Source organism: Balaenoptera physalus (genome assembly GCF_965194825.1).
Source record: "Balaenoptera physalus genome assembly, chromosome: 11".
Lineage (NCBI taxonomy): Eukaryota > Metazoa > Chordata > Mammalia > Artiodactyla > Balaenopteridae > Balaenoptera > Balaenoptera physalus.
The window spans coordinates 30387930-30415590 of NC_138896.1; the positions used below are offsets into that span (position 1 = coordinate 30387930).

At 45.7% G+C, this 27661-nt stretch overlaps 1 protein-coding gene across 2 annotated transcripts in view; it reads left to right on the plus strand.

The window, feature by feature from the left end:
- LOC309637613 (chloride intracellular channel protein 5) overlaps positions 1-27661 on the plus strand; it is a 112344-nt gene that overhangs the window by 44042 nt on the left and 40641 nt on the right. For both annotated transcript variants that reach the window (XM_082412510.1, XM_082412511.1), the window contains exons 2-4: positions 10878-10987; positions 15130-15255; positions 23415-23521. In XM_082412510.1, coding sequence (XP_082268636.1) covers positions 10878-10987; positions 15130-15255; positions 23415-23521 — 343 coding nt within the window. The remainder of the gene's footprint in view (positions 1-10877; positions 10988-15129; positions 15256-23414; positions 23522-27661) is intronic.

Genomic DNA, 27661 nt, shown 5'->3' on the forward strand with positions numbered 1-27661 from the left:
GTTTTTGATATGAATGAGAGCCATTCTGCCTTGCTAAGCATGATGGAGTCATTTGGAAGACATACCAGGGCAATCAAATTTACATTTCTTGAGCCCTTACTGGGTTCCTAGGGTTTCATAAAAAAAAGAACCAAAATAAAACAAGTCACCAAGTCACATCCATGCTAATGGAAGGCTTACCAACTAGATGGTTGGAAGGACAGATCATTTGGTATCAAAAAAAATAATACGGAATAGTGTCTGACTTACTAATAAGAAAACCTGACGTATCTAGTAACTGCAAAACTATCTAATAGAAATGAAGCAAATTCTAGAATAATACATAACAGTAGAGTGAGAACACTAGGAAAGGAGAAGGAACTAAGAAGGAAGACTTAAAGCAAGCAAGCCCTGCAGCATTTCAGCATTTTTCTTTTTCTTCGTTCCCTTTCTTTCCTTTTCCTTCTTTTTAAGCTCTGGGTAAATAGCGTGTTTATAGGTCGAAAAGCCAGAGTTCTTGCTGTCTTGGGGAAGATCATCATGGTCTCAGGAGTAGATGAGTTCTCAAAAGGGTACAAAGTATGGCGGGGGAAGAGCAATTAGCTGAGAGGGCAAAGGTCAGGAAGAGGAGGATGTCAGTAAAGGAACAGGAGAGTCACATGCAGGACCGGCTGCAACTGGTGGGGCCCCCTGCAGAATGAAAACGAGGGAGCCTTTGTTCAAAAACGATTAAGAATTTCGAGGGCTTCCCTGGTGGCGCAGTGGTTGAGAATCTGCCTGCCAATGCGGGGGACACGGGTTCGAGCCCTGGTCTGGGAAGATCCCACATGCCGCGGAGCAACTAGGCCCGTGGGCCACAGTAGTGAGCCTGCGCGTGGGCCTGTTGCTCCGCAACAAGAGAGGCCGTGATAGTGAGAGGCCCGCGCATCGCGATGAAGAGTGGCCCCCACTTGCCGCAACTAGAGAAAGCCCTTGCACAGAAACGAAGACCCAACACAGCCAAAAATAAATAAATAAATAAATTAATTAATTAAAAAAAAAAAAATTTCGAGACGGCGAAAACAGAGCATTAAGCCAAGTGTGAGGCCCTTCTGCGCTCAGGGTCTCGTGCATCCGCACAGATGGCATGTGTGTGAAGCCAGCCCTGGACACAGGAGAGGCACCAGGTGACAAGGCAGGCAGCAGAGGGCTGAGTTTTAAGAGGAAGAGATAATCAAAAGTTCTAGCTACCAGAGTCCAGTAAGGGTAAGTCAGAGAGGAAGGAAGGAAGGAAGGAAGGGAAGGAGGGGAGGGAGGAAGGAAGGAAGGAGGGAGGAAGGAAGGAAGGAAGGAGGGAAGGAAGGAAGGAAGGGAAATTGCTTAGTCCCAGAAAGTGACTGAAAGAATCGCTTTAGAAGAGGGTGTTAAGGGGCTTCCCTGGTGGCGCAGTGGTTGGGAGTCTGCAGCCAATGCAGGGGACACGGGTTCGAGCCCTGGTCTGGGAAGATCCCACATGCCGCAGAGCAACTGGGCCCGTGAGCCACAACTACTGAGCCTGCGCGTCTGGAGCCTGTGCTCCGCAACAAGAGAGGCCGCGACAGTGAAAGGCCCGCGCACTGCGATGAAGAGTGACCCCCACTCACCGCAACTGGAGAAAGTCCTCGCACAGAAACGAAGACCCAACACAGCCAAAAATAAATAAATAATAAATTAATTAATTAAAAAAAAAAAAAAAGAAGAGGGTGTTAAGTAGGACTGGCAAGAATTTTAAGGGAGACACAGTAACCTATTCAAATAGTTTGGACATGAAAGAATAGGGAGGAAAACACGTAGCAGTGGAAAGAAGGGGGCATGGTGTTAGGGTGTGGTGTTGGGCTGGAGAGGGCAGTTCTTTCTCGGAGGGTGTGTGAACGAACAGGAGGGCGAGTACAGACTCAGTGCAGAAAGCCCTGAAGCTCAGCGTAGGTTGAAGGTCACTCCCAAGGGGCCTCAAGCACAGTAATGTTACGCAACACATTGAGTTGTACGCAGCCTTGGCCCCAAAGCCACTATCAGACCAGGCTGGTAACTCAGGGTCCAAGGTACCACTGGACCCTGCTCTCTTAGTCAGACACTTGAGCTGAGTAGCCTTCTGGGCATGGAGCCTACGAGTTCCTTTGGGAGGGGATATTTACATAACTATGTTCAGTTGTTTATAAAACCATCTGGCAAGCTGAGGTGTTGATGACACGTACTAAATTGATGGGTTACCTGTCTCACGTAATATTTTTAAATTCATCTGGTGTGAGGTTTAATTTTTATGTGTCAACCTGGCTAGGCTGTGGTGCCAGATATTTGGTCAAAGATTATGCTGACTGTTTCTAGGCAGGTGTTTTTTTTGGCTGAGATTCACATTTAAATTAGTAGCCTTTGAGGAAAGCAGGTGACCTTCTATCCTGTGTGTGAGCCTCATCCAGTCAGTGGAAGGCCTTAATAGAGAAACGACTGACAACGTCTGAGGAAGAGGGAATTCTGCCAGCAGGTTGCCTTTGGACTTGACCTGCGACTCTTCCCTGAGTCTCCAACTTGATGACATAGCCCACGAGATTTTAGATTCAGCAAACTTCCGCAATTGGGTGGAGGCAATTCTCTCTCTCTCTCTCTCTCTTTATCTCTATCTCTATCTCTATGTCTATCTCTATCTCTATCTCTATCTATCTCTGTCTCTATCCACACACAAATCCTATTGGTTCTATTTCTCTGGAGAACCCTGACTAATACACCTGAAATTCCTCATATGACATTATATTATATAGGCAGCCCTCTGCGTAGAGCTGATTCAGCCTTTATAATCAGCTTCAGATAAATGCTGAGAATCTCTGAAGCCTCAAATGTATACTTATTACCTGACTGCTTATTGAATGAAAAATGCCTGAGTGACCCCAGTAAACCTTATGTGACTGCTGAGAAAAAGAATGTTGTTTTCTTCAAGGGTAGAACTCGCCATCTTCAAGCGGACCACATACCGCCCCAAATCCCATCTCTGTTCATGGGAGGCTGACCAACCAAATTATTGGAACGGCAGATAATTTGGTATTAAAAAAAATAGTCATAGTAAGGAGTATTTTCTGACTTACATAAATAAGAGAAAGTGGGCAGATCCAAATATTGCTACTATGAAGAAAAATTTTCTCTTCCACGTGATATGAATCAGTTTAGTGCTATAAAGATGAGTCATTTTATATCCAAAGAAAGTCCTCTTCCTGTGGTCTTTGTCACTTCAACACTCTTTCCATAAGAGAAAAACCAGCCTGGCATAGAGAAAAGCTAGGAATTAGGAATCAAGAATTGTAACCCTGGGAGTTCCCTGGTGGCATAGTGGTTAGGATTCCAGGCTTTCACTGCCATGGCCCAGGTTCAGTCCCTGGTCGGGGAATTGAGATCCTATAAGTCACGGCGCAGCATTAAAAACAAAAATTATATCCCAGATTCTGCCATGGGACCAGGCTGTGCAACCATGGGCAAAACGTCTAAACTTTCTGGGCCTATTTCCTTACCAGTAAAAAGAAAGAGCTGGACCATATCATCCTTGAGGTCAGTTCTTGTCCAACTGTTGTAGAATTTTTATCTGTAACTTGAAAAAAATTTTTAATCACTTGAGTCTTCAAGGATAGTTTTCATGGACTAAAGTAACAAAAAGTTGAAATGTGACATAAATAGTGACTTAATTAACTTTCTGGAGAAAATTCAGGTTTCTTTCTTCTAGTACCTCATTTAGGACTTAACCTTGTGAGATTTTTAAAGGAATCAGACAAATAGCCTAAAAATCTTCCATTTTGAAATATCTGACGTTTAAGCATCTGTCGTAGTCTGGGTCCAATCAGGAGAGAGAAACCACACAGTGATTTTAGCAGGAGTTTAACATAAAGCAATAGTTAACTATGATAAAAGAGTACCCATTACATATAAGGACACTACATGGTACCCTAGAGTTGAAGGAGAATAGCCAAGGGATGACAAACTTAGAAGGGTTTCAACTCTCACAGGAGAAGTGTGGTCAGCCCAGCAGAAAGCATAGGCGTTCACTGGTCTGGCAAGGCCAGAGCTGGTTTGGAGTCGCTGGGCAAGCAATAGCCACCCTCCAGAGTTCAGGAGGGGCGCAGACGGTCAGCGATGGGGGCATAGGTGTGCAGTGGGGTCCAGGTGCCGGCGGGAACAGGGGGGCTTCAGGCCACACGGGGCTTGCAGAGTAAGTGGCAGATCTGTGTGGACACCCCAGCCGCAGGCAGACTTAACGCAGGCTACGTGGAGGCTTTGCCTTCTGTGTCCAGGGGGCTAGCAGCAGGATGAGGCTGCAGGGAGCCGGAGGGATCACGTTCTGGGCTGGGGCGGGGGCCAGGCTCACTGCTGACCCCCAGCCCATGCCAGAGGCAGCAGAAGAGCCCCCTCTTCCTGCAGGGTCCCTGCAGTCCTCTCTTCTGGGAAATCCTACCTCCGTGCTCACTTTAGAAATGCCGAAAGGAATTGCCACTCTTTCTCACCCAGCATTTATTGAAGGGTGCCTTCAGAGCTGGGAAACAATAAATTGATAAGGGACACGACATCTGTCAAGCTTAGATGTCGTCTCTCCCCATTCTGCTATTCCTTTTTGGATCCTTTCTGAATAATTCTTCCCTCTTCTGGACCTTGGTGCCCTCAAATGATTTGGGGGCAATTATCAACTTCACTCTGTTGTCTGGAGAGGAAGCTCTATGTACCTGGTCTGTTCATGGGGTATCTTATCCCAACAGGTCTCAAACGTTGTTCATGGACTCCTGGGTCCATGAGATCCTTTGGCGGAGGGTGCTGAGAGGTCACAACTATTTTCAAAGTCATCATTTCTCCCTGGGGTTACTATTTTGTGGCATTTTAGGGCAAATAGAGGCAGTGGTATAACGGAGGAGTCATGCATGGACAGAAAAAAAAAAAAGCCAGTCTCGTTTGTGAATGATCTTGATGAAGCAGTAAAAATTATCTAATGTAATTAAATCTCAACTCACAAGTACATGTGTTTTAAACATTCTGGCAGATGAAACGGGAAATGCACATCCAGCTGTTTGGCCTCACTGCCAAGCACAATGGTTGTCTCAGGAGAAGCACTTGTGCGATTGAGCTGTGACCAGAAGTTTCTCTCGCGGAACAGTTTTTACCTGAAAGACAACCAGCAGAAAAACTGTGGTTTTTACTACTTGGTATTTATTTGCCAGACATTTCCTGGGAAATCAAGGAAATGAGCTTGTCATTTCAAGACTAACAGCTGACAGTATTCATTGCCAATGATAAAAGACAAGCTTTCAAGAGAAAATGAGAATATTGGAAAACAGGTATTTGCCACCAGGATCTTGACAGCCTCTTTTTGCTTAAACTTTTCTGATGAGCTTGGTGGTGATATTACTGAAGGAGATATTTTGCTACTGTGTAAAGAGATGTATCACCATTTGGAAGATCTGTTTAACTCCGTGAAATGCTATTTTCCAAAAGATGAATTTGTGATGTGACAAAATCATTCATGGGTAAAAGACCCATTCAAAGTATGAGATAGATGAATGGGTTTTAGTGGAACAGAAGAATTTCATTGATAGGGTTTCAAATTCCACCTATCAGCTAACCTTTAAGAAACTACCACTTGTTGAGTTTAGGTGTGGTATAAAAGAAAAATACCCACAATTATCTGAAAAGGCTATTAAATTACTCCTCCCTTTTCCAACTACATATCTGGGTAAGGCCAGATTTTCTTCATATACTTCAACCAAGTAGCAAAAGACTGAATGCAGAAGCCAACTTCTGTTAAGTCATACTTTAAAGATTTTGTAAAAATATAACAATTCCACTCTACTTACTAAATTTCTTTTTTTAAATAGATGGTTTCTTTAATTAAAACGTTATTTATGTTAACATGTAATGTTTTTATTATTAGTATTATATTTTAATGAATGAGTAAACAAATATTTGAAATATTTTTTAGCTTTAATTATAATACAGTAAATATCGATAGCTATAACCCACATGAACAAAAGCTCTTTGGAATTCTCACCAATCATGAAAGGCATAAAAGGATTCTGAGACCAAAAAGTTTGAGAACTGCTGTCTTAAACTGCTTAATTTCATTAGGCACTTGAATTCACAACACTGAGGGAAGTTGTAAGTGCAAAGACTGAGACTCAGGGTCACACGGTGAATTACAGGCAGAGGTGGGTCGAGAACCATGATCTCCTGCTATAATGTCTTCTACAACCCAAGCTTTCTTCTCAGGATGCTCTTCAGAGGGCCAACGTCAAAATTTTGGGATACTCAAGCCACAAAAGTGGAGCAATATCACCCTCCCCTCAACATGTATCCGTTCTAACAGGCACTGAATATCAACTCAGTTTCAGGTACCTGTGCTTGTTGCTGCTGAAGGTAACGTGAATAAAACATAGTCGTGTTTTGGGGATAGCCAAGCTCACCATATGGGGGAGAGACTATGTGGACGGCAATATTTTAGAATATATAATATGACTTAGCTGGCATACAACATATAAAGTATAATCATACAATCTATATAATTACATCATGCTATTACTATTATCGTATGTAGTATTATACAGTGTATAATATTTTATGTTTTTTTACAACTTAATATAGTATATAATACTCTATAGTATAACAAGGTATAGTATAGTATATATGCTTAATAGTAAATAAATTTACTATATCTAGGGAACAGACCGTACTTTGGGGTCATAGCTGGCTGGCAGTTGTGTGCACGCGAGGCCCATGGCAAAGCAGAACTGTGAACTTGGGAAGTTTGCCAGTAGCTGTACACCATTCTCCTTTGACCCTACTGTTTGCTTTCGTTTCCCAGTGCTGCCAAAATAAATGACCATAAACTGGGTGGCTTATAACAACAGAAATGTATTCTCACAGTTCTGGAGGCTGGAAGTTTGAAATCAAGTTGTCCTGAGGGCCATGCTCTTTCTGAAATCTCTAGAGAAGACCCCTTCTTTGTCTCCTCTAGCCTCTGGGGTCTGCCGGCCATCCTTAGTGTTCCCTGGTTTGCAGACAGATCACTCCAATCTCTCTTCATATGACCTTCTCCTTTATGTCTGTGTCCAAATTTCCTTCTTCTTATAAGGACACCAGTTGTGTTTAGGGCCTACCCAAATCCAGCGTGACCTCATCTTTACTTGATTTCATCTGTGAAGATTCTGTTTCCAAATAAGGTCATGCACACAGGTTCTGTGTGGACATGAATTTGGGGGGAACATTATTCAACCCAGTACACCATGTTTTTGCCTGTCCCCAGCCCACATTGCTCAGAGCCTCTTTGGACCACAGCCCATCTGGATTTTCCCTCATACTTTTCAGGGCCTGGGGTCCCATTGAGCCCCACCAAGTTTTTGGTTAATGTTTTAAGTGGTTGCCACAAGCTCACCACATTTAACCCATGAGTTTAGCAGATGGTTTCCATGGGCAACTGGTGAGTTGTGAAGGAAGAAAAGAGGAGACTAAACAACTCAATAGTAAAAAAAAAAAAAACCCTAATAACCCAATTGAAAAATGGCTAAGGAGTTGAATAGATGTTTCTCCAAAGAAGACATACAAATGGCCAACAGGTATATGAAAAAATTCTCAACGTCACTAATCATGAGAGAAATGCAAATCAAAACTGTGATGAGATCTCACCTCGCCCCCTGTCAAGGTAGCTATTCTGGAAAAAACAAATGACAACAAGTCTTGGTGAGGATGTGGAGAAATTAGAACCTTTGCACACTGTTGGTGAAAATACAAAGTGGTGCATCCACTATGGAAAACAGTATGGAGGGCCCTCAAAAAATAAAAAGTAGAACTACCATATGATACAGCAATCCAACTTCCAGGTAGTTAGCTAAAATAATTGAAATTGGAATCTGGAAGAGATCTTAGCACCCCTGTGTTCATTGTAGCACGATTTAAATAGCCAAGATATGAAAACAGCCTGAATGTCCATTGACAGATGAATGGATAAAGAAACTGTGGTATACACACACAGTGGAATACTATGCAGCCTTAAAAAAGAAGGAAATTCTAAAATATGCAACAACATGGGTGAATCTCGAGGACATTATGGTGAACGGATTAAGTTGATCACAGAAAAACAAATACTGCGTGATTCCAGTTATATGAAGTAACTAAAATAGCCAAAGTCATAGAATCAAAGAGTGGAAAGGTGGTTGCCAGGGGCAAGGGGAGGGGGGAGTGGGGAGTTGCTAATAACGGGAATACAGTTTCATTTGAGCAAAGTGAGCTGCTTACAGCACTGGACCTACAGTCAACAATACTGCATTGTGCACCGAAACATTTTTTAAGAGGGTAGATCTCATGTTAAATGTTCCTAGCACAAGAAAAGGGAAGGGAAGGGGAAGCTTCAAGAGAGATGCAAAGACAGTAAGGGTAAATCATAAAATCCTCGCATATTATTTCTCTTGGTCTTTCGGCAATTTTTATCTACTCGGTCTAGAATCATAATATAAGACAATAGTGGAAATGTGGGGAGCTGTGACAACCAGCAGCCCGCAGAGCTGTGGCACGTGGACTGAAGGCTGGGATGCCTCACGCATATCCGGCACCCGCGCCTCCTGCTCTGTGACCTTGGGTGAACGTGCTACCCGTCTGGGCTGGGTCCTCAGGGTGGAGTCTGAGTATGGCAGTTAAGAGCTCAGAATCTGGAGCCAGATCGCTTGGGTTCATTCCAGGGACCCTCAGACCAGTGATTTCCCCTCTCTGTAATTTCCCCTCAGCTTCCACATCTGTAAAATGGTGACACTATCTCACTACACAGGTTTCGCATGAGGAATAAATGCGTTAATAATATACGTAAAGCACTTCGAACAGTGCCTGACTATATAGACATTCGTTGGTATTATTAACATTATTATATGAATTTTGGGTCCAGCTAATAAGAATTCCAATAATTCAGTAGTACCTCCTTCAATCCCCTTATGACCACCTCCACCCCAGCCTCCACCCCCGGAGGTAAAACAGATGAGAGTGTGTGGACCGTGGCTTTTGTTTTTTTTGTTGTTTTTTAATTCTCCACTTGTCACTTACACCATAACCGGCCCTGGGGAAAAGTTCCTTTGTGAGGATGTCTTAAAGGACCAGGAACCTGTCAGATGAGTGCTTCTTGGGAAAGAAAGTCTTAGGGAACTGATGTCATCAACTCAAGTTTTGCAACGAGCTATTATTAAATTCATAGTCGCCTGTCTGAGTGTGGCTTTATCAGTAACTTTAGCCCTGTGGGCAGGGGTGGCGCCCACCCTGTTGCCCTCCACCTTTCTGATTTTCTATAACCTAGCCGTGGTGTCTGAAACACTCAGGGTGGGTCTGTCTCCAGCACTAAGGAAAGTGAGAACTGAATCAGGATGGGGTTCTGGGTGGAGTTAAGAGAGAGGTAAAATAACTGTAATTTCATAGCAATTACCTACAAGCAATACCATCAAAGGCGCCAGTTTTCCATTATAAACCTGAGCCTCTGCTGGGAGCGATGGGCCAGGTAGAAATAAGGACACAAACCTGTCTTCCCACCCGAACCCCACAGCAAACAAACCTCGAGGGGAAAACTAATGTGCTGAGCTTGGAGGGTAGTTTTTTTCTCCTTCTCTTTCAAAAAAAAAGAAAAAGAAATCTTAGTAAGCCCCCATTCCAGGATGTTGGTTGGATTGCTGACAGCTTTGCAAGCAAGGCTGGGGGGCCTTTCCTCTTTGAACCCTCCCTGTTAGTGGAGCCTGGTCCTGATGCCACCATGGTTTCCAGGGGAGCCAACAGCAAACTAGAATGAGTGGGTGATTTCTCCCTCCAAGTACCATTTTGGGGCCAATAAACCACTCACTGGAAAAAAATTACACAGAGATCAGCTCCCCAAACTTTTTGTTCATATGTTTGCTGAAAGTGTATTCTTTATAAAATTCACATCTCTGCAGCCTATTCAGAGGTAAAGATAGACCTGCCTTTCAGAAAAAAAAAAAAAAAATCTGCTGTTTTGAGGAGGGTACTGAGAAGGGGAAATGTGGGGAGCAGAAGTGTGGAGGTCCTCAATAATGCTATCTGTCATGGTTTTCTATGTGTTCCCATCTCATCCCCCAGCCCACCCCACAGGAGGCCATAAGCTCCCGATTAAATACAGTTTTGAATCCCTTGTGTAATTTCTTCCAGTGCCTTGTACATGGTCAGTACGTATTCGCTGAGCAAAAGGATAATTTAACAAATGAATGGTTTATTGACACTAGGTCAAGTAGTAGTCAGAACTAAGTGGGACATTGATTAACGTCTTGAGCCTGCTGACAAGATAGAAAGAGATAGGGTCAAAATCTGAGGATCTGTACTCGTGACATCTTCACGGAGCAAGGACCAAAGGGTAGAAGATAAACTACAGAGGAACATACTTTGCCGAGGTATAACCAAAGGAAAGCATTCCTTTGGTTTGAACTGGTTAGAAATAGTTAGAACTGTCCTAGAATGGACTGATTTGAGAGATACACATTGCCAGTGAGTGGAGATATTCAAGCATAGATGAAATGATTACTCGGGAGTAGAGAAGTTGGTCCGATATCATTTGTGTTAAGACTATGTGATGTTGAAGGTCTCTTTTTACCCTGAGATTCAAAGGTTTAATGGTTTTAGAAAGTTATGACTCTCCATAATCACCATGCTGGAAACTCACATTCAGTTCTGCACGTGTTTATTGAGCCCTCACCCTGTGCCAGGTGTCACCTTGCATAAACATTAGGAAGACAAGGATAAATCTTAGAGGGCAACTTTAAAGTAAGGCTGGGGCACGGACTTTCGGTTCTGCTCAGACTGGGCTCTGGCTGTTATAATCCTATATCCCTTCTTGCTAATGTGCACAAGCTAACTCAGGACTCTGGTGCTCTTCTTTCTAGGCTGGAATTGATGGGGAAAGCATCGGCAACTGTCCCTTCTCTCAGCGCCTCTTCATGATCCTCTGGCTGAAAGGAGTTGTGTTCAATGTCACCACTGTGGATCTGAAAAGGTAAAGGATGCTGCATTCATGAGCGATATGTTTCTCTGCAGGAAGAGACGCTCTTCCACGAGGGAGGGCGAAAACCTCGAGGCTCCCAGCAGCCTCCTGCTCGCACCTTGTTGGCCAGACCCCTAGTTACAAGGGAGGCTGCAAAAGCCAGCAACACCCTTGGAACAGAGCAAGTCCCGATCAGCAAGGAAGAAGGAGGGAATGGACAATGGGTATCTCGACTGAGAGTGTCTGGCACAGAGATGGGCACGGCATCTAAAAATCTGGGAGTGAGCCATTCTGGTCCTACTAGTGCCCGCAACCTAGGTGACCCCAGCCGGACTTCAGGTGCGAGAGGTTGAGTTTCCAAGGAGTTGGGATCCAGACCATTTCTCCCACTATGTTCCCATCTTTAGAACTCCTTAGTGTGAGAGTTCTGGATTAGAGACTGGGATGGAGAGTTACCAGTGTTCTGCTTTTAAAGTGCAGTTTTAATGGCCGTTAAAAATACGGGCATTGTTCACCATCACAAGCCGCACTGTTTCCATCTTTCTTCTCTTTCCTCTCCTCCGCCTGTCCTTTAAATGCAGACTGGCTCAGGCTCACTCCCTGAGTATTTATCACCTGCCACAGCTTTCCCCCAGTGAGCTTAGCATACTCTCCCTGTCACCTTTATGTCAATTATTCCATACCCAGAACCCTGCTCTCTTCTAGATATTTCCACTTGCATTTTCTGTTATCACTTTAAAATCTGTGTGTCAAAAATTGTACCTTCATTTTCCCTTTGAATTGGGGTCCCCTCCTGAATTCCTTTGTTCTTCCATTTTTCTAGGCACTGAAACGTTTCCAGCTCCCTTCCCTTGCCACCCCCATTGTCCGTCAGTCGCCAAGCCCAGGGCATTCTCTCACCGTGCTGTCTCTTACTTCCAGGCTCCCTTGTCCATTCCCAAAGCCCACACGTGGTGTGGGTCCCACCACTGGCAGTTGGACTGTTTCTCTGTTCTTCAAACTGGTCTTCATCCTTCTGGTTTCTCTCTGTCTCTCTCTGATCCATCCTTTATATTTTCATAAGGATATTCTTCCTAAAATAATCCTTTAATCATATGGCTCTCCTTACTCAGAAAACCTCCTGACATTTCCCATTGCCTGCAGCATAAATGCATCTGCAGCCCTCCTTTGTCTTTGCCTTGGTTCTTCCCAACATTATCTCCCAGGACCTATCTGCCTCTGGCAGGCTGGACCACCTTCTGCTGCCCTTGTCCGTCTGGCCTCCAGCCGTTGCCTGGGATGCTTCCTCTGTCTCACAGAGGCTCTCTGTTTTTCCTGAATGGAGAGGTGGTGCACAGCCCCCAGAAGCAACCCCCTCCCCTGGGAAGCTTCCCCCTCCCACCCTACCACTCTCAGGCAAATCTATCACTCAGCCTCCCTCCAGACTCACCCAGCATCTATGGTCCATTTTGCATCTCACCAATTTACGATATCTACAATCCTGATGCTTTACAACTAGCGTGTGCTTTCCCATAAAAAATCACATAAAGTGTAACCCTGTGAAGGAGATCTTATTTCTTCGTTCTATATGAGGAAACCAAGACAGACGCATTTAAATGACTTGTCCAAGGTGCCCACCTGGAATTGGAGGGGCTGCCACTAAAAACCCGATCTTCTTGGTTCAAATGCCACGCTCTTCAGGACACATCAGTTATGAAATTTGTTTTGTCATTCGCATCAGACCTTCAATTCCTCAAGGGCAAGTCGAGATCATGTTTTAAGTTTCTTTGTATCTGCCATAGCAGCCAATTCATTCATTTGGGGCCCTGACTAATTTCTGTCAAATGAATGAAAACACACACGAAATGCAGATATTGTCTGTGACAACTACAGAGAGCAGACTTGCATACAGTTGGAAAGATTGGCTTCCTTCAGTGGAGAATAGGAGGTCTTTGGAGTATCATCTGTGAAAGTAGACTCGTATTTGGCTGGGGATCAGAATGGGAGAGGGAGCCACCCCATCATTCCTTAGGTCCTTACAAGGCTCTTTCCTAGCTGTTGTCACATCCGATCCTGCCAACACCCTTTGAAGTGGGCCAGGCAAGTATCACGACTCCAGTTTTATAGATAAGGAGAATTTCTTACTGGAAAAAAAATTTATATATATATATATATGTATATGAATCAAGGAATTTTTAAAATGTATGATACAGTGAAGTTTAGCAATTCCTAATAAAACTAATTTCTTATCCTGGCACCACCGTGTATTGGTGGAGTGAGCTCGAACCTTCTGTTTTCTGAGCCCGTTGCCTTACCTGTACAATGGGGATAAAAGTTAAGCCTTGGGCTTCCCCGGTGGCGCAGTGGTTGAGAATCTGCCTGCTAATGCAGGGGACACGGGTTCGAGCCCTGGTCTGGGAAGATCCCACATGCCGCGGAGCAACTGGGCCTGTGAGCCACAACTACTGAGCCTGTGCGTCTGGAGTCTGTGCTCCGCAACAAGAGAGGCCGCGATAGTGAGAGGCCCGTGCACCGCGATGAAGAGTGGCCCCTGCTTGCCACAACTAGAGAAAGCCCTCTCACAGAAACGAAGACCCAACACAGCCAAAAATAAATAAAATAAATAAATAAATAGTAAATTTAAAATGCGTATTCTTAAAAAAAAAAAAGTTATGCCTTGTTTCTAGAGTTATTGTGAGGATCTGAGGAGGCAGGCCATGGACCACTTGCATTGTGTTGTGCTGGCTTCTAGCAAGAGCACCACACATGTTGGCTCTTCTTAGCATTGTCCTGCCCTCATGGAGCTGGCAATCCAGGCAGGGAAGGAGAACTGATATACATTAAATAATCTGTAAGTTAGACTTGGCAATATGTAATTAAGTTCTAATTACATAATTTCATAACTACTGAAGAGAGTCAACAAAGAGAGGGGGCCACCCCTGACCAGTGTCCATTGGCAACGTCAGCTGGGCTACAGCAGTCAGGGCAGTACTTCCCAAGGATGCCAGACTCCAGAGGCCATTGTTCTCTTGAGTCCTAGAAAAAAAAAATCGTCCTTAATAACTTCTGGATCTTTAAGCCACAGAGAAGTCATTGCTGAAAAATAAAATCAGTATAGATTTTCCCTCCCTGCTGAGAACCCAAGCATTGCTGCCTTAGGTGAGCTTTCAAAAACAGGAGGAGAAGGTAAAGAATGTCTGAAAGGAAGAACACTCACAAAGTAAACACCGGGACTAAGGAAATTAGATTTTAGAAATGCTTTCAGTGTCAATTGTCTGAGGAGTTCCAAGTGCCACAGAAGGCAGCTGGAGAGTGTGCGTGTTGGGCAAGGACGTGGGAGGGGCACCTTAATTGAAATTCTTCTCTTCCCCTCCCAAGCTGATTACGCCAGGAATGTGTTTCATTACAGACTCCTTTTCCCCGTTGTTTACTCCTTTTCGGTTCCTCCATCTAATGTTTTCCACGCTTGCCTCCCACAAGGAGTGTGGCATTCTCAGAGAGAGCGTTTGGGGTGACTCTGGTGTTCCAGCCCTGCCCGGGGAAGCTTCCATCATTATTTCTCCTCTTCCTCCCTCTGTCCTCTGTGCAGCCTTCTCCCTGCCCACTTCCCTCCATCCATTCGCCAGCCCTTCTTCCCCTCGCTTTGCTCCATCTCTGCACCTCTATTCTGACCGGCTGTGGGGAGCCCAGAAGCTCACCCTTGGACGTGAATAGGGACCCATGTCAAACACAAGGTCACTTCCTTCCCATTGCGCAAACCTTAGAGTACAGAGAAGATCGTTCTTAGTGTAAAAGCGTGACTGAATTCATGAATATTTAAAGTTTGGGATTCTGCCTCGTGCATTTTTGTAAAGCTAATGGGTGAAGGACCTTTTGAAAGCAAAGCCCAACTTCCCCCCTGGGTATCGGAAGCTTGGTTTTAGCTTAGATATTCACCTGTGATCACACTGCTTTTTCAAAGTCCATCCCGACTTGCTCCTCTCTCATTGAATTCCACTGGTCGGATATCCTGTGTCACACCACATCCTTCCAGAATCTCTCCAACCTCCTCTGCCCTACACCCCACACCGGGCCTGTTTTTGCTGACGGGCATCTAGTGGACAGTGCACCCTGGGCTTCCCTGTCCGTGAAGTGTCCTGGTATAAGCCACCCCCTGAACCTTGCTCTCTCCGCAGAAAGCCAGCCGACCTGCACAACCTCGCCCCTGGCACCCATCCGCCCTTCCTGACCTTCAACGGGGACGTGAAGACGGACGTCAATAAGATCGAGGAGTTCCTGGAGGAGACTTTGACCCCTGAAAAGTAATGAGCTGCTTGTTTCTGGAGCTAATGACAGGGAGGGGGTCCTTGTGCTTTTCTAGATCTTGGGGGAGATTTCCAAAGGAGCCTCATCAATCCAGAGCCCAGGACCCTCCTTGCAAAGAGAGAGTCCCACATGGCCCTCCCCACCCCCAAAGGGATGCCAGTCTCAAACCTGCTTCACAAAGTCCAACCCCAAGAGCTGATGCCCCTTAACGCCAGGTCCCTCTGCCTGAGTGAAAGCAAAGGCTCCCTCATTGCTGAACGAGAGCTGAAAGGCTGACGAAGTGAAAAGTCAGCCAGGAGAGAGGTAATCCCATGACTTAAAACCACACCAAGGTATGAATAAGAGTCATAAATCTGACTCTGTCAGGTCAGAGCCCATAATTAAACATGAAAAACACGGACTGAAAGCAGTTCCTCTTCTGAAAACAAGCTCAGGGAGAGGAGAGACCAGAGGGTTCTTGTCCGGTAGATAAGCTGCTCCTGATGGGAAAAAGGAGTGAAGAGAAGAGAGGTGAATTCTAAAAGCTGCTGGAAACTAGACTTGTTCATTGTACTCTACTGAAATCAGGGATTCAAACAATCACCTTTTTAAAAAAAACTGGAACAATAATATTACATATAGAGTAAGGTGTGCACGAACTTTATCCTGTAGGATAGTCACTGAAAAGCTTTAAGCAAAAGTGTTGGAGAATCAGTTTTCAGGCTTACTTTGGGGGATGCGGGAAGATGGGGAGGGCAGAGGAGGGAAAGCTCCTAGAAATCAACTAGGAGGAGCCAACTGGTGACATTCCGGGTAAGACAGACTGGAGGCCTGGGCTAAGGCAGTGACAGTGAAATGGGGGGAGAGGGGTAGGAAGGACTTTAGGACATACTTAGTAGGTAAAATAAGTGGGATTGACTATAAAAATGACCATCTTGCATTTATTTTAAAGTTTTATTTTTTTATTTTTTATTTTTTAAAATTTATTTATTTTATTTATTTATTTTTGGCTGCGTTGGGTCTTCGCTGCGGTGAGTGGGCTTCTCTTTGTGGTGGCTTCTCTTGTTGCAGAGCACGGGCTCTAGGCATGTGGGCTTCAGTAGTTGTGTCATGCAGGCTCAGTAGTTGTGGCTTGCTGGCTCTAGAGCACAGGCTCAGTAATTGTGGCGCATGGGCTTAGTTGCTCCGCGGCATGTGGGATCTTCCCGGACCAGGGATCGAACCTGTGTCCCCTGCATTGGCAGGCGGATTCTCAACCACTGCGCCACCAGGGGAGCCCAGAAGTTTTATTTTTTAATTGATATTTATATAGCCCTCACTTAGTGGGCCCTTAAAGGTAGGTGCTATCATTATCCTAATTTGATAGCTGGGGAAACTGAGGATTGGAGAGGTTAAGGAACTTGCCCAAGGTCACACATCTAGCAAATCACTGTTAAATCAGAACTCCCAGTCGTGATCTAATTAAGCCTCAACCATTTATACATTCTTCCTAAAAATGTATTCTCAGTCATCCTAAACATTAGGACAGTTTATCTCCATACTGAGTGTGGAAAATTGCCTCAAGTCCAATAGACTTTAAAATAAATGCATTGATTAAATCAGCTGGGCAGCCCCACCCGTAACACCAGGCCAGCCACTTTGCTGAAAAGACCCCCAGGGGGGCTCAGGCTCCTTCTTCCTCGCTTGGGACTTAACCTCATTGCTGGCTCTGGTTTGAAATCCAACAACAGAAAATGAATGCTGTTTTCAATAACTAAATAGAGTTTGGACTTTGCCTGGGAGATCCAGAGGGAAAAGTCCACGGTGAAGTAACATTTTCTCTTCTAGAAGTAATACCCGCACGCTCGCAGGAGTCCTTGCTTCCATCAAGGCCAGTAGGGAATGGGAAACTGAAACAATGCGGAGGATAGATAGCCAGCCTGGTGGGTGGAGGCGTGCAGGGTTGGGCTGGGCTGGGCCTGAAGGCCTGGGATCCACTCCTGGATCTACCACTGATGCACTGTGACCCCTCGAACCAGTCCCTTTCTTGCTCTCGGCCTCCATTCCCTCCCCTGTGAAAGGATGACCCTTCACGGCCTTCTTAGCCAGGCTCCCTCAATCCCCGTCCAGCGGTGCCTTTGGGGGGCTGTTTCTCTAACTCAGGGCTCTCTAATCTACATCCCCAACAGGACCAAGGGGGCCCATGAGACCACCCCCGCCCCCCCTCCCCCCCGGAATTGTATGCCCATGTGTACAGGTAGATTCTTCCAGAGGAGGGCCGTCATCAGATTCTGGAACATTTCCATGATCCGAATCAGGCTAAGCTGTGCAGGACATAGACGCTGCCTCTTCACTTCTCTCTCCACCTGTCCTGAGCTCTGCTTCATCTGGTCCAGGTCCCTCTGGACTGCAGTGTGTGTAGGAGGTTTTACTAAGTGCATTCCTGACCTGTCAGTGACCCTACGGTCCGCCACGCCCCGGTAGCAGAACCTCAAAACTCTTAAAATACACAACTCCAGAAGGGCACCAAGGTGGGCCCCTAGTGATGAGACCATCAACCATTGCAGAGCCCCCAGGAGTGTCCTTTAGATGCCTTTGTATGGATCAGACTGGGGCGGGTGCCATAATTACCTCCCAGGAAATGTCAGCAAACCTGTGCTTCAGCCCTGCAAAGGCTCTTCTGCCCACAGCAAAGCCACCCACCTCGGCTGGCTTCCCACCAACTCTAGCTGGGAGGTCGGTCAGGTGGCCCATGTCCAGAGGCCCCAGGAGGAGGGCAGCCTGGCCTTCTGGTCCTCTAGGGGGCAGCAAAACCCCCGTTTCTGTTCCACAAACGCTGGTCGGCATGTGTTTCTCATCACACTGCTGTTTGTAAAAGCTGCCAGAGAGCCAAGAAATTGTGGGAGCCTTTTTCCCCTTAGCTTTATTTTTTAAAGGAAAAAACCCACATACAAACACTCCAGCAATCTTTTTAAAAGATCACATTTGGTTCCACAAAGCATTTGGTGTCAAAGTGAGGAATCTAGGAAGTCTCAAGAAGTTTCCAAATGAGACGAACTTCCATCCTTCTCCTTAGACTGACCCAGTTAATGCTCCACAGGGAAGCGTCGGGATTATTGTTGACATGCTGCCTTTACCTTCCATCCTCATCCTCGTGGAATGGCCCGAGTTAATGGGATCCAGAAGTGAGAGTCAGGAGACCAAAGTCCGGCCACCTTTCTACACAGTGCTTGTTGTATGAACTTGGCCAAGCCTCGCGCCCTCTCAGACCCTCCCCATTCCCTCATCTCTGAAACTACATAGTCTCTAAGATGCCTTTCAGCAGAAGGTCTGTGATTCCACAAATTTTTCAAAGTGCTTTCCCAGAGCTGGTTGCGGTTTGAAATAAACAGTGATAAAAATTCAGGGGAGTGAACGGATAGAGTCTAGTTACATGTCTTGTCATTTAGTCAGTCAACTATCACGCGAGTATTAACAGTGTTCAGAGCCATACCAGAATTGGAAGACACTTTGAATTCATTATTTTAAGAAATGTTTATGGATATCTCACGATAGTAAAAATCACAAAGTTTCTTCTGATCCTCTGGGAGGTGGAGAAGCAGCCTCAGTACCAAGGACAGGATGGCATTGTGGCTGAAAGTACAGTAAGTCCCCTACATATGGACGAGTTCTGTTCTGAGAGCCTGTTCCTAAGTCCAATTTGTTCATAAGTCCAACAAAGTTAGCCTAGGTACCCAACTAACACAATCGGCTATATAGTACTGTTCTGTAATAGGTTTATAATACTTTTCACACAAATAATATATAAAAAACAAACAAACACAAAAAATAAAGAAAACATTTTTAATCTTACAGTACAGTACCTTGAAAAGTACAGTAGTACAATACAACAGCTGGTGCTTCTTAGCAGTACCAGCTGCTTTTACGCTTGCTTCCGGACATCCGGGGCTTGAAATAAAGATACTGTACTACTGTACTCTATACAATACTATACAGTAAAGTACACAAAAGTACAACCACTTGTAGAGGATGCATGCACGTGACAGTGTATGCCAGACATGTGAACTAACTTACGTGATTGGACATGCGAATGCACGTTTGCATCTTTGAAAGTTTGCAGCTTGAAGGTTCGTATGTAGGGGACTTACTGTATGGGCTTTGAAGTCAGAATGCCTTGGGTTCTAATCTGAACCACCAGGTTGTGCTACACCGAAGTAACAAATTGACCACAAAATCTCAGTAGCTTAACAGAATACAGGTTTATTTCTCACTCATGCAGAGTCAGAGTGGGTAGTGTGGCCCTCTTCCATTCTGTAGCTTTTGAAATACATTTCTTCCAAGACTCCTTCAGCAGGGAAAGAGGGAGGAGAAGGAGCATGCAAAATATTTTTAAAGCCCAGGGTTATGAGTGGTTACATCACTTCTCCTCCCACACTATTGGTCAGAATCCAGTCACGTGACCCCAACCTATCTGAGAGGGAGGAGCTGGGAAATGCAGAGAGGCACATGGATATTTAATGAGCATGTGTGGTCTCTGCTGCAGATAAATTACTCATTCCGTCTCTGATCTTTAATTCTCACATCTATAAACTGATGACCGTCATGTTGATCTCGAGGGACTATTATTGAAGATGATACTGCTTAACCTAGTGCCTGACATAGAGTCAGAGCTCGTTATGTGGCAGCTTGAAGAGCTAGAGCGGTCAGTGCCTCTTTTGTGACCGTCTCCCGGGTGTAATCATAAAAACAACTGGTGAGCTTAGGTCTTAAATCCACAGATCCCAGTGGTTGTCTTTTTTATGAATAAGCCAGACCCCATCCACCTCCAGGGATCATTTGTTTAAGTAGCAGGGACAAGACAAGGCAGCACACAGTTCAGGAGCAGAAAAGTCAGAAGCATTAATCTGCTTCTCCAGTGAGGGTTTGGTGAGGTGAGGAAGCAGGAATAACAGAGGAGGGAGAGAGGGGACATCCTTCCACTTTTCAGCTTATTTGAAAACAGAGGGTCAACACTCAGGCTGCCAGAAGAGCCCCTGGAATCAGCAGAGGTCACCCCATGAGGACAAGATGACTGTTTCCCTTTTTCTCCAGTGTATCCCCAATGCCAGGGACAGGGCTTGGCCCCTGGTAGGTGCTTACTGCATGTTGGTTTAGTTGCATGGAGTCCTTTTGTTCAGGGGCATGGTGGCCTATGGTTAGTCAGTGAGACGTCTTTTGGGACTCTAAGCCAATCAGAGCATTTCCATCTGCAATCATATCTTATTTTTTTTTGCTACTATTTACAAAAAAAAAATTGTTTTGATGAGTGGCCAACTGTTTTACTTCCCAGAATGAAGCTTAAGTGCGTATCTAAAATGAATGCATTTGAAATAAGATATCTTAAAAACAGAGTGGGGAGAAATTTTCATTATTGAGAGCAGGGGTTGGCCAACTTTCCTGGAAAGAGCCAGGGAGCATTTTTGACTTTGTGGCCGTATAGTCTTAGTAGAGTAAAAGCAGCCATAGACAACATGTAAATAAATGGATGTGGCTGTGTTTTATTTGAGAATGCTGAAATTTGAATTTCATATTATTTTCACATGTCACAAAATAATATACTTCTTTTGATTTTTTTCAATTATTTAAAAGTGTACAAAGTATTCTTAGCTCATGGGAGGTACATAAACAAATGTTGAGCTGCATTTGGCCCATAGGCCATCATTTGCTCACCCCTGAGTGAGAGAAATTGCCCATCTCTTTGATTGTCACCAGATGACATCACAATCTTCTTTCAAAGATGTTTCTATAAATGAAGCACTATTTGTTAGCCTTTTAGAGAAACAAAATGTACCCTGGAACCCACTTATTTGCATATTTAAAATGCAGTGTAAATATGGAGCTAAAATAAAAGCACTTAACATCCTGTACAGTAGCTGCCCCAAATCTAGTTACCAAACTCTGTAAGATTAATATTTGAAGACACACTTCCCACAAAGGACAGTCTTCAAGTGGGACATTATACTATAAAGTCAAATCTCAATGAATCATAGTGCTTAGAAAACAGGACAGCACTCGCATGGTCTCCCTGAACACATGGCCCTTTTTTGCCTGTCTTGGATTTGCTACCACCCAATCATGTTTGGCCCACACTGGCCATGAAGAAATGGTCAGATTAGTGGAAGTCTGATCAAATGATGGCATAAATAAAAAAAACCCCAACAAACCCAAAGGAAAAATGCGTTATCTAGGCCCTTCTGTCTTTACATTATTACCTTATCAAGCAAAAACAAGGAGCACTTGGTATACATTAAAATAATTTAAGGCATTCCATTTTAAGAGCATGCCAGATTCTATGTGAGAAAGCCAAAATAGGGATGGATGATCCTAAATTCCCTTGTCTTGGAAGATTAACCTAGCATCCTGCAGGAGCAATTGCTTTGTACCCCAAGTCAGAGCAGATGAACTGATGATTCGCAGGGTATTCAGGAAACTATGTGTGCAGAACCTGTGCAGAGCGCCCCCTCCTGGTGGTTGAGGGGAGTTCCTCCATAGTGCTCAGCCCAGCTCCAAGGGGTGTTTGGGGGCTTGGAGGGTAAACAGCAGAGTAGGTGAGAGGCCACAAGACATGGAACTTAAGATCTGGGCTTCCAGAGTGAAACTGCCTGGGTTGGACTCCTGGGTCTGCCACGTGGCCACGTGAACTTAGACGAATTGCTTAGCTTCTCTGTGTCTCGTTTGTCTTCTGTGGGAAATGAGGCTAATGACAATACCAATGAAATTGTGAGGAGTAAATGACGAAACTGCGAAGGGGTTAGAGCAGTGTCTGGCACGTAGTGGACACAGTACAAGCTAGCTTTTGCTGATATTGGAGAAGTGATGTGATGGTGTGGGAGGATCACTGCTTCAGCGCCCCAAAACTGGGTTCTCAGGGTCCCTCCACTATTTATTACCCATGAGCCCTCAAATAGCCATTTAACCTCTCTGGTCTCCAGTTGCTTCCCCATAAAATGAGGACGGTAATGCCTCTGTATCTGACTCTTGGCAGAGGGCTGGACCCAGTGACTTTCCGTGGACTCATCCAATGGCAGTATCTGAAATTTAACAGCCACCTAATGTGGCCCAAGAGTGGGCGGTCCTAGCTAATGGTCAGTGGAGAAGCCAAAAAATGAAAGAACACAAATACTTGTTACAGGCATTTTGGTTTAAGTTATTTAAAACATTAAACCAAAAAAAAAAAAAAAAAAAGGATTTTGCATTTTAAACATAAAGTAGCCAAATAGTTCGCGGCCCACACTACTCACCCAGAGATCACAAAGGTCCACATACTTGGTGATAATGATGACCAAGCAATTGTCCCCCATCTCCTCCCACCCTTGCCTGGCCATCCATGTAAAATGTTTGTGAAATAATATTTTTTGAACATTAGAATGTCTTCTTTTGATGGTACCAGTGGGGTCAAAACAAGTTTGCCTCGTTTGGTCTCAAGGCCAGTAGGAAAGAGCCCTAACCCCAGTTTGCCTCTTATATTCTTCTGGCTTCAAAATGAAAGAATGCGTGAGGGAGAGGCGCTGGGTCATTGCAAATATATCTCCACGCCTGGAAAGAAAACAATTGTAAATGCTCATCCCACTGACGTAGCCTGGTAGTTTCTGCATCTTATTCCTGCACACAAATAGGAAGAATATTTCAGAAGAGGACCATGGGTAGCATTCCTTTCAAGAGATGATTTCGAGGCCTCAGTGCCAAGGTGCCTAGCACCTCCTTGCCCCCAGAATTAGCTCCATGCAGCTAGGATTGTAATCGCAGGCCTGGCAGTGGATAGTTATTTTAACATGGGTTGGGGAAAAGTCTGGGACCCCACCTGATGCAGAGGCGAACTCATTCAGAATTTTGACTAAGGCCTGGGCATTGCTGCATCATTGTTGGTGGTCCCAGGAAGAGAATACACCCTGGACCCTCTGAGTGGTGCTCTGGTTCTCTGCCCACAGACTGCGTTCCTAGGCAGTTCTCCACACCTCACTGGACTCTAGTTTCCTCTCTCATTGAACTAGAGATGCAAGTGCCCACCCTCCCTAGAGGATGGGTTGGAAAAACCCCAAAAGATTTGTAGATCCTGCTAGAAACAAGAGTGTTGTCATCGTGAGGTGATGGGAAGGGGCTCTCCCTTAAAGGACCTCCGAGTTCTCACTGACCCTAGAACACTGATCTTGCATTCCAGGTACCCCAGACTGGCTGCGAAGCACCGGGAATCCAACACAGCGGGCATCGACATCTTCTCCAAGTTCTCCGCCTACATCAAAAACACAAAGCAGCAGAGCAACGCTGGTAAGTGGTTCCCTTCTACCCAGAGCCCCTGGTGGCACTGTCCCCTGCCCAGGGCATCTTCAGACACTCAGGCCAGAGAAGCACCTGGAATCAATGCTTTTATTCACTCACCCTGAGGCCCCCTTGATGCAGGAGAGTGGGTAGTAGATCTTGCTTTCTGGCCAGTGCAGGAGAAACGGCCAGTGAGCCTTATTGTGGAATTGGAAGAGGGATGCAGTTGTGTTCTGAGCCTGCCTTAGTGCACATCATGATACACTGCACACAGGGTCCTGCCTCGGCCGCACTACTGTCTGTTTGTCCCCAGTTCATGACCCTGATGCGCTCACAGGAAGTCCTGTTTGGAACCGCACATTGTAGCTTCCTTCTGGTCCCTGAAAGACTTCTCAGGGGGTTGACCAGAGCCCATGGTGGGACAGGGCAGTCACCATGGTGGTACATGCTCAAGGCAGAGCCCGGCCCTCTGCATTCCCACCCCCCCCCCGCCACGGCATGTGCAGAAGGTGCTGGAAAGCCTCTTCTCCAAGCCTGGCTCATCCTCTGCCCGGCCCTTAATTTCTAGCATTGGCCATAGAACTCAGACTTGATTCTCTTGTGGTGCCTCTCAGAGGGGTTTGAGCTCCTCATTTAAGCTGCACTTTTAGTCCCTCATTTGACTTGGTCCTTTAAGCATGAGCTGAAGCAATTTGAATAGAACTGTCACATTGAGCATGTGTAACTTCAGAGCAGTGTTAGTTCCTGTGAGGAGAAGGAAGAGGGATGAGGAAGTTTGCTTGCCCTCCGAGTAGGAGGATGGAGGCCAGTGCAGAGCCAGGCAGAGCAAGGGCATCACGAAAACTTCGTGAATGAGTGAGTGAATGAATGGTGATTGGTTGAACGGCACTTCTTGAGTCTTCACGAATGAACAAGGAACTGAATGTCTATCAGATGAACACACAATGGATCCTGAAACAAGGTGGTCCATTTGTTTGGACCACCTTGGAGCTAACTGCTCCAGGAGCTCAGAAGAGAAAGGCATCTCTTTGGACCAAAGTGACCAGGAAAGGCAGCCAGGATGAACTTTTGGCAGGAACAGTGGTGTGGTGGGAAGTAAATGATTCAGTAACAGCTGCTGTGGACCTGGATCGTGCCAGGCACAGAACTAGATTCTAGAAAAAGAACTAGAAAAAGACCCCCAGTCTTCAAGGCCTGACTGGTACAGAAGAAAAGGCTTAAGTTCACAAAAATAACAAGACAAGAGGAAAATGGTGGCTTCATCAAAGGGAGTCTGAAGAGCTGATTAGCTGCCCTGTGAGAGGAGGAAAGAGTATCTGCCAAAGGGGTTCAAGAGTAGGAAGGATTCACCTTTGGGTCATTTGAGAAAATTTCCTGAAGGGGTTTCAACTGGGTGGTAAAGATCCAGGGAGAGTCAGTTGGCTGGGAACATAGGATGGAAGACGTGGGGAGGGTGAGAAAACTCCAGTGACAGAGACCAGGAGAAGCATCTGGAGTCTGCAGTGCCAGCTGGGGGACTGGATTTTATCCTGTGGGCAAGGCAGTCATTAGAGGTGCGTGAAGAGGCACTACAGGGAGAGTGGCCTTTTAGGGACAAGAAGAAGGAGAAGCATGAGGGAAATCTTTTAAATTTACTCAGTGCTTTTGCTTCATTGCTGTTTGCAGCCTGTGGTGTGTTGAGTCTGTATCCACCTGGGACCTCAGAGTGTGACCTTGTTTGGAAATAGAGTCTTTGCAGATGTCATTAGGTAACGGTCTCGAGATGAGATGATACTGGTTTAGCGTGCTCCCTGAATCCAATGACTGGTGTCCTTAGAAGCAGAAAAGCGGACACACAGGGATGCGGGTGGGGGCATGTGAAGACAGAGCAGGGATTACAGTGCTGCAGCCACACGCCAAGGACCGCTTGGGGCCACCAGAAGCTGAAAGAGGCAAGGAAGCATCCCCCCAGAGCCTTGGGAGGGTACGTGACGCCCTGTGACGCCTTGATTTGGATTTCTGGTCTCCAGAACTGGGAGAGGAGAGATTTCTGTTGTTTGAAGCCACCCGGTTTGTGGTCCTTTGTGGTGGCAGCCCTAGGTGGCTAATGCAGCCCTCACAGCCATCGATCGTGTGAAAGGCAACCCCTGCCGTTGCCCTGCTGCAGACACAGAAGCAATGGGACGACAGTGGCTTGTCCTCGCCCCCAGGGGCTAAGCTGGCTCTCAACTCCAGTTTTCAGATTCCACATCCAGGGTCCTTTCAGCCGCAAATATCTTCCTTCATAGTCATTGAAGCGCCAGCAGAAAGATTGTCTTAGCGGAGCCTTCCAGACTTCTCAGGTTGTGAGTGGTATTTACATATGAGCCGTATTTACATATGAGCCGTATTTACATATGAGCCGTATTTACTGTTCTCCTGCCCCCAAAGCCAAAGCAACCACTGAACATCATGTATCAGTCTCTCATAAACTGAACACTCTGCAATTTTCATCGTTTCCGCTTCTTCTGTTTCCCCCTGTTTTTCTCTGTGATGGGTTTTGTGCTTGTGACTCCTTCTCCCCTAAAACTCATTTGCACATTTCAACGTGCCAGTGTTTCTCTTGTCCCCAGTTGCCTGTCCCCCAGATCACGGTCCTCTGTGCTGTTCTCTCCCGCCTTTTAACAAGACACCAAGTTCTTCCTTCAGTGTGACTATAGCTCCCCCTCCCGCCCCCTTCGCTTTTCTTCCCCAAGCCACACCCTCAGTCATGGTCAGCTGGTCAGCTGGCTCCGCAAGTTCTTAGGCTCAGCCAGCCAGCACCCGGAGCTCCGGTGGGCCCGTCCTTGCACGGAGAACAGCATCCCTCTCGCGCTGGGCTTCGAGAGCTGGCACCGTGGCCCCACCCCCACCCAGCCGCGGGCCCGTGAGACCATCCACACCCTGTCTCTGCTTTGTCCGAGCTCTGTACTCACAGGTCTCTGCAACGGCATCAACATCAGCCCCAAGGCTTCCCCTGACAGCCTTCTGCATCTTCAGCTCTGCGTTTGTTTTTCCAACATCCTTTCTTCAGACTGTCCCTTCTGTGTTTTCAATTTTTTTTTTTTCTCTTGAGCAGAGCCCTCCCTCCACATAATACCCCAGCACCCTCCACCCGGCCCCCCAACACACTGACTGTCTTCTTGGTCCTTTTCTGCCCTTTCAACAACAAAGCGTGAAAACACCCCACACTGTGACCTGGTTCTACATGATGGATGAATTCTCCACTCCCATGGTGGATACAGAAACCACCATTCAAAATTCCCCTGTTGTTCACAAATCCTCAAAAAAGACCCCAGCTACTGGAACCCAAGACCCCATCCTGGAGGAGCCATCCACAGCTAGCACCCAAGGGAGCTGTCCGTTAGTTAGTACATTCAGTCATTCATTTATTCATTCAACAAACACAGATTACACGAAATGGATCCAAGTCTGAGCTAATGTTTAAAGGGTGTTTCTTGTGTGCCAGGCACCGGGCTGTGTCCTGGAGTTGCCAAGACAAATGAGACAACATCATTGTCTTCGATAAACTAACCATCGACAGGGGACCGGGAAACATACAAACGTGCAGTTACTGACCTGGGTTTGAATCCCAGATCTGCCACTTATAGCTGTAACACTTTGCCTGAGAGACTTCTTCTCTCTGAGCCTCCGTTTCTGCATCTGTGAAACATACTTAGTAATGCTTTCAGTTTCATCAATCTGACAAATAAGGCCATTAATAGCATCTCCAAGGTTAGTCATGCAGAGTCATTTATTTATAAGTTAATGCATGTAAATCCTTCAGCACACTGCCTGACACATCATAAATGCTCTTCTAATGTTAACTTTGATTATTACTAGAGCAAAAATGAGACAAACACGAATATTGGCATCAGAAACTGCTGCTTCAGCTCTTACTCTCTGACCCCTAACCAGCACTTCCAAATCTCCCACTCATTTAGTCTCTTTTCTACTTGTTTAATTTTGTTTCCCATTTTCTTGGTGCATTTTCCTCCTCTCCAAAGTACACAGTTGCTCCCTTGGTCCATGGATGCGGAATCTGCAGATTCAGAGGGCTGACTGTCCTGTGCCACTTTATGAAAGGGACTTGAGTATCTGTGGATTTTTGATACCCGAGGGAGTTCACGAGTGAGAAGAAGAGCTCTAGGG